Source organism: Anarhichas minor, unplaced genomic scaffold, assembly GCF_050575085.1.
Source record: "Anarhichas minor isolate MPS153535 unplaced genomic scaffold, ASM5057508v1 ptg000020l, whole genome shotgun sequence".
Taxonomy (NCBI): Eukaryota; Metazoa; Chordata; class Actinopteri; order Perciformes; family Anarhichadidae; genus Anarhichas; species Anarhichas minor.
The window spans coordinates 2,822,846-2,837,617 of NW_027466466.1; the positions used below are offsets into that span (position 1 = coordinate 2,822,846).

The 14,772-nt window shown below is 42.7% G+C and overlaps 1 protein-coding gene across 1 annotated transcript in view; it reads right to left on the bottom strand.

Annotated features, from left to right (window-relative positions):
* Positions 1 to 14,772, bottom strand: part of klhdc8b (kelch domain containing 8B) — a 112,142-nt gene that overhangs the window by 33,972 nt on the left and 63,398 nt on the right. The window contains exon 3 of the mRNA XM_076095495.1: positions 7,819 to 8,043. Coding sequence (XP_075951610.1) covers positions 7,819 to 8,043 — 225 coding nt within the window. The remainder of the gene's footprint in view (positions 1 to 7,818; positions 8,044 to 14,772) is intronic.

A 14,772-nucleotide genomic window follows, 5' to 3' on the forward strand; every position in this document is an offset into this window, starting at 1 on the left:
GTCATGTTGATCCAAAACGAGGACGCGTGCACTTAAAAGCGGTGTTATCACTTAATCTTGCACACAGGAACGCTCTGCTCTAGATGCTATACGGTCTTCCACACAGCAACGACTCTCAGTGAACACCGGAGCAGCCATTAACCCCGCGTGCCGCTGTGCTTCTCATCAGCGCTGTAAGCCGATGCGGGGAACATTTAAAATGCAAATCACCTCGATGAAAACGGTCTGACTGTTCAGAAATGAACAGGTAATGAACCTGCTCGGTATTAGCAAAAGGCCCAGAGGGTCATAACCTCTATTAAAGAGCATTACCACAGAGCAGCTCTTGTTCGTCGTGTTTCCTCGGGAGGACACCGTGTTGCTGATGTTGTTGTTGCTTTAACGGCTCGCTTGTGTACCTGCTCCTGTTTGCCGTCCCCCCCCCCCCCCTCCTAAAGGATACTGGCAAGACACGCTCAAAAGGAGCAGACATGAAACGAGGGAGCAACAGCGATGAAATACGTATTCCAGAGCAACAACAGGGACATGAGGAAATTAGTCACACACAAAGCGCAGACACGTGAACAAACATTCTGGATACAGGTAGTAAGACTCAGATCATACTGGGTGTTGAACGTGTGTTTCACGCACATGTTCAGTGTCTCACTTTATTTTGAGGACATCTTGGTATCAACTGAAGCTAAAACAAGAACACGATTTGGTTTGACGAGAATCGCAGCAATAACGATTGGAATCCTGCTTTTTATCACGTTGTCCTGTCCTTTGCTGAAACTTTCACGTGCTCTTTAATCAACCAGATTGGACAGCTGCTATGGCCCTACTCTATATGTAAGTATTATGATTATGAGATATGTTCCAACCAGATCGCTCAGAAGCTCAACATGCTAGCTGTTCATCATAATGTCAAATTCTGTTCCAGACTGTTCATGCTCATGGCTTTTAATTCAAACTTTTAAAGCCAATACTTAACTTAACTTACTTAACTTACTCTAATAAATATTTGTTATACTGTTAGGAACGGGTGATATGACAAAGTAAAACGTGAGAGACTCATCAGCATCGTTTTCAGATCAACCTACTGTGAACTACCTGCTCGTTTGCTCACACATTTACCACAACAACTTTATAAACTGACAATATGTTCAAATTGTGTTTCCAGATTGTTGGACTGCCATCAAGTGGCCAAGATGATCAACTAATTGAGATTTAAGTAAGGGTAAAGACCAGCAGTGTAACGGATCATTGTCGATCCGTGATCCAGACGGATCCCCTCACGGTTCGGCACGCATGTGAATCGTGGATTAATTACACAGTTTAACGTCAACCATCACAGTGTGAAGTAAAGTTTTACTGACGATCGTTATCTGCCAATATTCAGTCAAATATGTGATCAGGGCATCATTTATGCTTTTCTAGTCTCTGATCTCTGATACCGTTATATTGTAAACAAATAATCAGTGTTTGAACTGACAGGAGAGTCAGTAACGATAGCGGCACCGGCTGACGAACAATCAAAGGTTCCGTTGAGTTACATTACGATGTGTTCAGGCTCTGTTCAGTTACATTACGATGTGTTCAGGCTCTGTTCAGTTACATTATGATGCGTTCAGGCTCTGTTCAGTTACATTATGATGTGTTCAGGCTCTGTTCGGTTACATCATGATGTGTTCAGGCTCTGTTCACTTACATCATGATGCGTTCAGGCTCTGTTCAGTTACATTATGATATGTTCAGGCTCTGTTCAGTTACATCATGATGCGTTCAGGCTCTGTTCAGTTAAATCATGATGCGTTCAGGCTCTGTTCAGTTACATCATGATGTGTTCAGGCTCTGTTCAGTTACATCATGATGCGTTCAGGCTCTGTTCAGTTACATCATGATGCGTTCAGGCTCTGTTCAGTTACATCATGATGTGTTCAGGCTCTGTTCAGTGAAAATGATTATTGGGTGAAGGTAAACGATAACGTTATCATGATGTGTTCACATGTGATCTCATCAAATGTTGTGTTGGTGAGAAACTTGAATAAATCCAGTAGCTTGTAGGAGATGTTTTCACAACATAAATAGATATTAGAGATGAATTATGAGATGTTTACACTAGCTCTAAGCAGATTATAATACATCAGTAAAACTACTAATGACTAGATTTGTTTTAATCCATAAAAATACAATTGTGTGTTTTTATGAAGAAAAAAACCACCATAAATTCAAACATTCAGTATTCAGTATTTTTGATGGTTTACTGACTTCAGAGCGATTGAAATGAAAAAAAAGATTGTCTGTAACCTTGAAGACCAGCTGTATAATCAAACAACAAAGGGATCTGATTCTGCACATCTGGATCATCATGATCAGCAATTAGTATCAGCAGCAAAAAAACGTCAGTGATCAGGGATCTCTAAAAGTTATATTTGCTCCCTTTATCTTTTGTGCTGATCTGATCCATGATCCGATCCGAACTGTGAGTTTTATGATCCGTCACTGGATCCTACATTTCCCACAATGCAAACAGCAGCAGCTTTTCCCAGGACTCTTCAAAGCTAGTGAACAGTCTTTCAAGCATCACGCTCTTCATTTAGAAGGCAGACTTTCGTTAGGAATTTCCTGAAGCCCAAGTGGAGATAGCCCTGATGACATCATTGGTAGTAGTTAACTCGCTGTGTTATCACAGACACACCCAAGCCATGTAACGATACTGCGTTCACAACTGAACCGCACACCAGGAGCGCTGCATTCACCTCTCTTTCAGGTCGTGGCTCCCTCTCAAAGGCAAAGTGAGAACGAGACCTGATAGCTGAGAAGGGCGCCGTTATCCTTTAAGGCCAAACACATTAAACCTGACTGGAAGGATCCACAGGGTTTGTTATCATTAAGCTTTGTTAATATGGACGGCTGGAGGTTAGACTCGCTTGATTTTCCACGTAAATGCAGCACACACACACACACACACACACACACACAGTAGTACACTCAGAGGGGGAGATCTCTTCACGAGAGAGCAACCAAAAGATCTACATATTTGAACGCACTGAAACACTTCCCGTTCTGTGGCTTCTGTTTGTACAAACATGTAGGTGTACACAAACACACACACACACACACACACAGTAAGTAGCTGCTTAATATCTTCTTTGTGGTTTAATCCATTCATCCAACAATGAGCGGCTGATTCATCATTTGTAGAATAACTAACTGTCCTCTTTCACCTGGCTCCAACACAGAGGCATTTGGCCCTTTTTGCTGTGTGTGTGTGTGTGTGTGTGTGTGTGTGTGTGTGTGTGTGTGTGTGTGTGTGTGTGTGTGTGAACTCTCTCCCTGACCGGGAGTCAAAATGTGAAATGTAATAAATGACTTACATTATTGATGGGTATTCAAATTCAAGACTTTTTTAGTTTTTTACAGTTTCCAAGTCCTAACAAATGTTCTCAGAGAATGAGAGCTCAGCTTCAATGTTCAAGCTGGTCAATTCATTTCTTCTGCCTTCAACAATAGAAATAACAAGATTTTAGGCCTTTACACCCGTAACAAATAAACTACACGAAAATGTAAAACATAACATTCGCCGGCGAATATTTCGCATCAAAACTGTTGATGTACTATATTTATTTATGTGCAAATTGACCACATGAAAAAATGCGGTCTGTGTGTAAAGGCCAGAGTCTACAGTCAAGCTAGCACCTCTGTGAGGCTGTACTAAATAGAAACATGCTAAACCATCTAGCGTGTTAACATGCTATCATTTGCTAATTAGCACCAAACAATATGCACAACTGAGGCTGATAGGAACGTTATTAGTTTTGCAGATATTTGGTCATAAACCTATTACGTTATTTGACCTGATTAGGACACTGGGGATCGCCAAAGTGATTATAATCCATCGTGAAAGGGAAGAGAATGTCCGTGCCAAATATCATAGAGACATGTCGCTCAAAAGCACAATTGTTAACCTCGTGTTGGCTTTAGAGGAAGAGTCAAGGAAGAGTCAGGGTACATCATCTGGGAACCGTGAACGTGTGGACAACATTCTGGCCAATCCATCCGGTTGATGTTGAGATATTTCTACATTTTGATTCGCTGACTCACCACTTACCGAGGACCCATGGGAAGCAAAAAGACCAAGAAATATCTCCTCCGACACCTTTTGCTCTGACACCTCTAAAATCACATAAATCCCTCATCTTATTCTGCATTCTTCAACTGACCAACGCCTGATCACACATACGGTTCTCTTCCATTTAGAATGAAGACTACCAGCTGTATGAGGGAAAAGGTTTCTCACAAATGTGATTGGCCAGGATTGTCACAGCCTCTAACACACCCACCACAATGTGTGATCAGGTATTCTTTCTGATCCTACCCCGTATCTAGGCGCTCCAGGTGCCTCTGGTTACAGAATTATCAAAAGAGTGTTGCCAAGCCCAGGGCTTGGCACACTTCAGTGCACTTCACTTCACACCGGGCCCCTTAAATACAGGGCTGAAAACAACCGTCAGCTAAAGCTCTGGTAGGGAAGCTTAGAAACCTGGATTCTCCTCATGTTTTTTCTTCCAAGTCCAAATTTCCTTCTTCGACTCTTAAATTGCCCTCAAGCTGCATCAAATCACGACTCGCTGCACAACAAAGGCCATCTATGTATCTGAGGATCTGTAAGAATATGAATCATCATGATTTCAGTGAGGAGACTTTGAGACACTGTCTGGACAAAAGCGATTCTGTCTAAGAAGCTACATTAAATGACAAACACATAAGACAACGTGTCAGTCATGTACGTTAAAGTAGACGGACCCTGTTTTTCATTCATCCGTCGTGAATACTTCACACTCACCTCAAAGTGTGCACTCACACACGGTATTTTGCTGCATGCCCACACATTCTAAATTTATATCATCGGTTCTGATTCATGTAAGAGCTTGTACTCCAAGGTTGTACAACGTTGTACAACGTTGTACAACGTGTTCCAAAGACGAGACATGGGAGCAAACATGTCACCCTTCCAACGGTGCTTCATTATCGTTGTAGGATGAATAATGTTCATATTACGATGTTTCTGGTGCACTCTTTGATATTGTAGTGTGGGTATGACACAGCAGAAGAGCTCATGTGCAACATATTAGTCCAACAGGAAGCAGAATCCAGTTTTCATCAGCTGTCAGTGAGGCAGAATTTCTGCTCTCATGATATTGGCCTGTAGTTTCACAAAGCAGTTGTAGTAGTAAGAGGGCATTTTGGGGCGAAGAGGGACACGTGAAATGCGGACTTTGCTCAGTGAGTTTGAGGTTTGATTGAACAGTGGCGTTACGTTACCTCAACAGCGTATTCTGCTTCATTTCATGTCGCATTCTATAAATATGGGTCATGGCAACAATCACATGGTGGGAATTTTGGTACTTTTTTTCTCAACGAGTCCTATGTCACACATGTGATTGGACGCCTGCTTGGTTAGAGAAAGATCACTAGTAACTCCAGTCCCAGGTCTGGCTTCAGAACGGAGCGGGAGCTGGACATGCGGTTCGGTGCTGCCTCAGCAGTGACGCAGGTGTTGTGCCGGACCGTTGTGGTGAAGTATAGGAGCTGAGCTCTTAATTTACCAGTCCACCAGTTCCAATTGTCAGCTGTGGCTTTAAATAATGACCCAAAAATTGCTTGGGAGAGGGGACGTCTGGAATACCCTCCTAAGCCTGCTGGCCCTGTGACCCGGCCCCGGATAAGATGAGAAGAGTGGATAAATGGATGTCTTTGGTTGCAGAAGCTCTGGATCAGCCATCAGTTAGCTTCTCACAGTGCGATCTAAAACCGTTGCTTTTGACTGAAGATCAAAGGTTTTGCCTTGTGTAAATGGGCCATTATGAATTGCCTAATGACAGTGTTGCAGTCTGACTTGCGCCTTACCATCTGTGACAGCCAACTGGCAAACTAATCTCATTCCTTTCATTTGCACGACTAACGCACAGTTAGACTTGGCTGCGAAAATTGCAATCAAATCTCTTCTATAAAAACCAAACACGCTCCAGCATTATGCTGATACCATAAACTCCCTGTTAAATATAACTACAACATTTTATATGTATCAGTATTGCTGCTGTGCACAAAAGCAATGTTTAACCCCTTCTGCTCTCACACTAGAGGCTTCGGTGTTGATTCACCCTTTAGCCAGCGGCCTACTTGCTGAGTTACATAAAGATAAACCATGATAATCCCCTTAAAATTCACTTAAAATTTCATAGCACCACGATTCCATCTTTCTCAAAAAGATTATACTTTTTCACAGAGCTGCTGGAATCCATCTGGAGTATCAGATGTCTCCTCCTTGATAATGATAGCAGACATAATTACAGCTTGAAACATGACAAGGGCACTGTGTTCTGTATTGGTGCTGGTTAAAATGGGATTTGCAGCAAATAGTACTAAATAATAAAGCACAAATCATCCTGTTCTCCACAATGATTCATCTGGTTTTGGGTGTTAAACCTTCACCGCGCAGCAAAATGCAGCCTTAAAGTAGAAGGTATGAGTAGAGCATACAGTTACATTCACTCACAGATTTACAGCAACTGATGCGTTTGCCTCATCTACATCGGCAGGCATATTACCCACAATGCATTTATACATTTATGCTGCAACATTTCATGCGAGCCATAACTCATCGGCAAAAGTCCCCGTCGGAGTGTTTTGCTTGTGTCTTTCACTGGGTAGAGGTGTGGTGCAGGAAAGGACTCTCTGGATCAGCATCACCATCAGCTTTGATATGATCGGACTCAACTAATGCATAATCTTCCCGTGTTATGAGCACAGAACAGGTCGCTTTATTCAACGCGCTCCAGGGTGGAGAGCGTACACTGTGATGAACCAAACAACTATTATTTTGGGCCGCATACAAAGCAGCTTCTTTCTTCTCATGCGTCCAAGAGAATCACGCGAAGAAGGAATTACCTCAATAAATATTTATGCTGAGCAGGACGCTTTAAAGCTTCGCCATGGAAATCGATGTCCAAATCAGTATTCGGATGCATATTTTTTTCAAATAGCTATAGACTATGCATCCCAAATAGCACATGAAATAAGGAGTACTAATCTTATATTAGTTATTATGCATCAAAGTTAATTATTATGAGTTCTCCTCAGATGGATAGGTTGTTTTGTCGTTTTGTCGTTTTGTCGCTGTCCAAGGTGCTGAAACGCAGTAGAGGAGTTTGATAGACAGTTTGAATAGAGCTAGCTATTCTATTTTCCACCTATATGTTGGCATATGCTACAATATATTTACTCATCCATCTGTTTATAGGTCTAACTATGAGCAAATCTATTTTCACGGGCTATCGCTGTAACTTTTTTGATGAGATGATTACACAATTTGTCTCCGTTTTCGTTACAACAAAAAGGAAATTCCTTGAATTCAGATTTTAGTAAAGCACAATAAAAGAAAATGATGATCGCAAGTATGACCTGTGTTTTCCTTTGTTTTACGGCCGACACCTATTATTCTATTCACTGTGTAACGCTTCATGTTGACTGTTGTCGGTCCTGCATTCACACTGTGCATTGTTCAGCATTTAGTTACTTCAGCAACAGTCAAAGACTAGCTCCATTAGTGTAAATGTGATTTCAACACAAACAGTAAAGAGGCAGACTGCTCCCTACACTGGGCCTGTTACTAATACTGTGTGTGCGAGAAGTCGTTTTCTTTCCCGCATCAGCCCGACTTGTGTAGCGCGCCCCCCCCCCCCCCCCAGGAAAGCTCCGGGTTCTCCAGATGGGCAGTCCGCCCTCGAGTCCTGCTTTGGAAGTGGTAGTTTAACGAATACTCAGGTCACCGCTTACCTTGATCCAGATCGTACTCCTCCATGGTGCTGACAAAGTGAGGTCTGGAGTAGAAGTTGTGCGGCCCCGGCTGCTGGAGCCCCCCCAGGCTGAAGAGGCTTTGCTCATTGGTGGCGCAGCAGGAAAAGGCCCTCCGGCTTGGGATGCAGGGGTAACGTGTCCAGCTCTTCTTCTCCAGGTCGAAGGCCTCCAGCGCTGTCACCGGCATCTTTCCCTGACGACCGCCTGGACGAGGAAGGACAACATTCACATTCAGGGGCACGAAGCATTAACGATGATATTGGGATGTGATGCTGTAACACACTGCTGGATCGCTTGATGTAGTTGTGGAACACAGCCCTGTTTAAAGCAACAACTTTTAACATCATCAGCGACAAATAACTTCTGTATTATCATAACGATGCATTTCCAGGAATATTAGCATTTATATGAGCAGAGCCAGAGACTTGCGAATACAGATTGGATCGGTGTGACAAGGTTTGTCCCCGTTTCCCTTGTCCTGTTTTCTTTTCATTGCTTTTAATCCCCTGCTCCTGTCACAAAGTTTCCTTGGCATTTATGTCAAAGTCTGGCAAGCGTCCGGGCCAGCGCTGGGACCACATTTCATTTCAGACTGAGAGCAGAGCACACAAGCGGGGGTGCTCCCCCAGGACGCCTACAAGTTGTTTACTTTCACAAATCATAACATAACCTTGTAAAATATAACAGCAGTGGGAAAAGTCAAGTGGCGAGAGAGGGAGCGTATAGCGGGGCGGCAAGAATGTGAATGGCGGAGAAAGGGAGGGAGGTTGAGGCGAGCGCTGGACAACGCCAGAGGGGTACTGAGGGAAAAAACATTGACAGAAAAAATGGGAGGAAATGAGAATGTAGAAACAGACGGGGAAGAAGAAAGAGGCGGAATGAGGTGTGAGAGGGGAAAATGAGACGGTGACACGAGGGAAATTGTGCAAAAGTAAGACCGGGAAGAGAGGAGAATGTGGAGGAGTGAGAGAAGAAAGTGGAAGAGGGTCGACTGGAGTGGGCCGGGTGGCACGGAGATCGATAGCGGTAGCGAGACTAAGAGTCGAACTGAGTGGGAAGCATTAGAGCTGGAGAGGCGTGAGAGAAAGAAGGACGTTCTGGAGCTAAGAGATGTGTTGATTATAATATAAATGTTCAGTATACAGAGGTACTAAAAATCCACAATAGGCAGTATGTTCAGTTTATTCTGTGTAGGATTTGATGTGGGATCGGATAGTTCACATTGACTACATTTACATGCATCAAATATTACTGCTTTCGCGCTTTTTACCTAAAAAAGACAATATACCTAATAAGCTGTTTACATGGCTGATACAAATGAATATTCCACTAATATTCCCGTTTACATGCAGCTGTGCATATTCCGATTATCGTAAAGCGACCCCATGCTGCATCCTCGTCACCGGGCCTGTGAATCCCACGTCGACAGCGTTCTCAGCTGTGTTTGACGGGTCGATGCCCTAACATGTCGTTTACCAGGTCAAACTATGGAAAAGTGGAACGGCAGGAGCCGCCTGTGCCATTTTGCTTCTTTGCTTAAAAATATGTTGTTTTTTTCCAAAGTTTTCCACCGTTGGAAGACTTGTTCGCCCGTGCGAGCACAGCCTCCCTCTCTCATGCCTTCAACCACCTTCTTGAAAAGGTCGGCATTGTGATATTTGCGCGTGTCCAAAAACTTGTTGATATCCAAGTCCTTCATAGTGCTTAAAAGCAGGTGTGTTTCTCCTTTCGACCAGCTTTTCTTTTAGGCATCTCTCCTCCAGCTTTGCAAACTATTGGCTAGTTGGTTTGTGTTCAAAGTACAGAGCTGGTCGTAAACAGGAGAAAGGCTGTGTGTCGCAAAGTGCCATAAAAAACCCTATTGAGACTCATATTCTAAATGCACTGTTTACATGTCCAAAGACCAGAGTAATATCAGCATATCCCACATGTGTTAGTCGGAAGTATGCTTTGCTTTACATTTCATGTGTTGTTGTCCTTGTTTTAAAGTATTTCAGGTGTTTTATGAAATGTGTTTCATGTAAATATTGCTGCTCCTGTTCTTATGTATTTCGTGGTTCTATTGTGGTCGTCAGTAAAAACTGGCACATTTACAGAGGTGTATTAAAGTGCACTGTCCCAGTAACTTTAAACAGTATCAATGAATGCTGCAATGCACAGACTGCTAGCACAGCTGTAGTCGGAGACTCAATTACATCTAATTGAATGGAACAAATTACAGCGTAACACACGCAACAAGCAGCATTCAAATCCAAAGGACAGCGTCTGCTAGAGACACCACAAGAGCTTTTTCTTTTCTCCATAACATATTTATGCTTCTGAACAGGGCAAAGCTAAATATCACTGGGTCTGTCTCCCCTCTCACCATCTCCTCTAAAACAGAACCAGGAAAGCTGTAACAAGTGTTTTTTTTATTTGCTGTTCTGGCTTGTGTTCTTACTTGTGCTTGTTGCTACAATAACATACCTGCTGTTCCTTGCTGATGAAGGTTCAAGATGCTGGCTGGTATAAACAGTGACCCTTTCTGATTGGTCTGCTGTTAACTGACACATAGCTTCAGTAGTGTAAAGGCTGCAGAGAGTGAGCAGATTTGTCTTTGTGGTAATTCCTGATCTGACTTTGCAGCTGCAGAAGGACAACACAGTATAATCCCACATTCGCTCATTCAAGAACACCCGATAAGATCCTCACGCAATGAAAGAAGTGCAGAGTGTGTGTGTTTATACGCATGATTTTTGATCAGCTTGTTGACGGCCTCTTTTCAGCTGCACTTGTGTGCCGATTACCGGCCCCCAGCACTGCGAACGAAATCCTCGATTTTAAAATGTGCGCACAAGAATTTGAAAAGCAGCATGAACCTTGATGAGTTACGTCACATGCTTGGTAAGCCTGCTGCTGTCTGGGAACACACAGCAATTTAAATCAAAAGGTTTCAGGCACCAACTGATCCAGACACACCCGCCGAGTGGAGCTGCAGCTGAAGAAGCGCCTTGAATTAACAAGGTGTGATCAGCTTCTCAAAAGCAGCCAGTGCACAGGAATCACGCTCACACAGTACAACACGGAGGAAGAGAGAGAGAGGGGTGAATAAATGATGACCTGGAGTTCCAGTTATAAGAGGAAAAGAAGGAGTGTCACGTTTTCTGTTTGCGCACCGCTCAGAACTCTGACTGTGACGCCACCTCTTTAAACTCTCGTGTGTGTATTTGTGTGTGCGCTGTGTCACTCGTCTCTGTAATTTAGCGTGCTGGTCTGCAGTTAGGTTGTATTCATTTGTGGGGGACTTCTCATTTCATTGCACCATGTTTTATTTCTATTTTGGTGTTTAACTACAATCATAACAGACCTTTTTTTAATTATTATTTCATTGCAGTGTGACAGCCCATGAGATTTTCATGGGCTGTCTGAAGAAGCCAGAAAAACAGCACGAAATGAAGTGCAGAGACTTCACATGTGACTATAAATCAAAAGTGCAAAAGTTCAGCTGGTGTGTGTGTGTGTGTGTGTGTGGGTCTCCGACTCTCAGAGGAACAGTTTGATATTTAACGGCTACAGCCAGCAGACGGTTAGCTTAGCTTAGCACAAAGACGGAGATTCAGGGGAAACACCTTCAGTGACCTGGCTCTGTCCAACATTAAGATCAACCAAGCAGCACCGCTACAGCTCACTAATGAAACAACAATCTGCCGTCTTCACGTTGCCGAGCAACTGCTCAGAGTCCATCTTCTCATCTAACTCTTTGACGGAAAGCGAATAAGTGCATCTCCCAAAATATCCCACTTCTTTCTTTAAGTTAATTGGAAAAGAGGGGCAATAGTAGCCTTTAACAACGTGTGTAACGCTTTGTTAAATCAAATTTTGGCCTATGGAGTTCAGCTAATTTACTATGTACTTATCTATAGAAACATTGAACTATTTTCTCTGTGGACAAAAGTAATAAAACAATGTTTTATGAAAATTCAAACAGGTGATGGGGATACCAGATGTTTTTCCTTCCATTACTGGGACTCAAGTCGTGACTCATGTGTTTTGGTAAATGGTAAATGGACTTGTACTTGTATAGTGCTTTTCTAGTCTTCCGACCACTCACAGCACTTAAACACAACATGTCATCATTCACCCATTCACACACTGATGACAGGGTGCTACCATGCAAGGTGCCACCTGCCCATCAGGACTCTAACTAACCATTCTCACCCATTCCTACACCGCAGGAACAGCCTGTGGAAGGACACATCGACACGGACTAGCGGAGCCGGGGATCGAACCGCCGATCCTCTGATTGTAGGACAACCCTGCTCGACCACTGAGCCACAGGAGATTTTGTAAAAAGAAAGAAAAATAAGTTTAGGAAAGATTTTAAGTAAAGAGGTAAAACCGAAACACCAAAGTATGGTTTGCAGGTTGTACTACCTTGTCATTTGTAAGTGCCTTCATCATTTCAAGTGTTGATTATAAAAATAAACTTTATTTCTTATCCACAAGACAAACAAATAAACTAGGAATTGGTGTGATGTGAGGGTTAATGTCAAAATATGATAAAGTAATGGATACAAAATGGTTGAAGGATAAATTCAGCTTCAGCCACTCTAAGTATAAATGCTAACTTGACTAGTTTCCGATGGTCCCGTTGTTGACTATTTTCTAGACTGGTGTCGTGAATCTTTTCTCGTGCTGAATGTGTCAAAGACGAGGACGCGCATCTATTTCAGACGTTCTCAGCCCTCTCCTGACAGTGCACTGATTGATGGCCAGAATACAGAAATAGTGGAATTATTGGGGAACTATACAAGACAATAAACTGACATTTGAGAGTAATGCTGACATGGTGTACGAGAAAAAAAGCAAACAGCGTCTCTTTTGTCCCCAATAAGGATGAAGTTGACAGGACCCTGATGACAAATCTCTTAGCAATCTGTTATTGACTCTGTGCTCACGTTCTTTGTTATCTGCTGGTATCATTCTCAAAAAGGTTCTCAATACGGTGGTCAATGTCTGAGGCCAGATAACCAGCACTGTACAGGAAACTCTGAAAGATCTTTACAACCAGCCTGGTCTCCCCCCCCAGGGGGGCAAATAACAACCCTTGGGCAGCGGCCCTCTGCATCTTGATACCCATGGGTTAGGGTAGGAATATCAGGGTAGGACCTTATAACCTCAGAGGAAGAATGCTGAAAAGAGAGGGACTTGTTGCTACCTGATATTCAGATTTCTTGAGTGATCACAACAACAAACAGACCGGATCAAGCGAACGATAAGACGTTTCATTTCTCTGTCGGGTTCTTTCCACAATGTTGTCAGACACTTGTAATAAAAACCAGCCCGTCAGTGACAAAAACAAGCTCTTTTACTGAATGCACAGTTTTATTAATTGCCCTCGCAGCTCGTGCGGCAGCTGCTGATACAGCGTTCTCACTCAATACTGGACCAACTACAAAAGCTGTTGTCCCCATTAGTCCCTCAGACAGAAAACACAAGCGAAAATAGGTTGAAAAATACACACAATTTACATACCCTTATAAGAGTGATAATGGCTGATAAGGAGGGAGGGAGGGAGGGAGTGATGGGTCAAACAAACAGGACTTTTGCTCAGGGGGCGAAACCAAAAGTTTCACAGGGGATTTTTTTGGCTGACTACGTTATGCCACGTAACTGACACAACCTCGCTGAGTCACATGACGTTAGTTCCGTACATTACATTATAAGCGTGCTTATTTGAAGCCAAACCATAATGTTTTTTCTGAGCCTAACCCACTAGATTCATTGCCTGAACGTAACCACTGTTTGTTTGACGATGTTGACCACATGATACGACGTTAACCGTGACCGTTTCACAACATCAACCACGCGGGAACCTTCTGGGTCGAGATACACGGTATAGTGACGCCGGGGGCTTCTGCCCAAGCAACAAAATATGACCAGTATTTATTGTGTGTTTGGTGTTAGTGTTGTATTTATTCGCCCTGTGTTCATGCTGAATGTAGGTATCTGACATCATGGGGAGAGACAAGCTATTGATTGATGGATAAAAGTCTTATTCTCACCATACATTTGATCTGCAGAAGCACAAAACTAAAAAGTAATAAACAGTATTGTATGTGTTTACATGTGATGTCTTATTTTGTTTCTAGATTTTTTTTTTTATTTGTTGACAAATTTACGGACGTGTTTCTCAGAAGAAGCGTTCAGATTTGACTTAAACCTGCATCAGCTCACGTGGGGGTCAAACGTCCACATATTGTCACCAGTAGAGTTAATGGAGCAAACAGTTGCCTCTTTACACATCCAACAAAGAGCAAGCAATGCTTATTTTTTGGGAGTCAGTCCAATATTCAGTTCACACTTTTGGCTCATTTTAGTCTCCACCCACTCCTGAGTGAAATATCTATATTGGCTCTTTAGCTGCTACTGTGTTCTCTAACAGTGCGTCTCCTGTTTGGTGCTCAGCAGGCAGTGAACAAAGGCTTTATCCCAACCTGTTTATGTTTTTACTGAAAACAACTGCTTGCATTTATGTCCGAGCAACATTTTCATGTGGCAGCTGGCAGCTGAAATTATGTTAATTCCAACTACTTTATACCATTTACTATTTTAATCTATATCAGTGAATCATATTTTATAAAGATGTTTTGTTAAATCTTTTTTTTCTACAAAGTAGCTACAGTTGTGAAATAGAAGCAGTACAAAGTAGCACATTTCCCTCTGAAATGTCATGAATAAAGTAACAAGTACCTCAACATTTAAGTACAGTACTTAAAAAATGCTCTAGTGCGTTCCATCACTGTCAACCTGCTTATGTTTTCAATATTTGCAGTAGCTCTAAAAAGCAGACCACATGTTGCCAAATTGATGAATATGGTTCCTCCGCCTGCTTGACACATAAGCAGCGAGTTATTCTACCCGTCTGGCGGAGCGTGGGAGAAACAAAACACT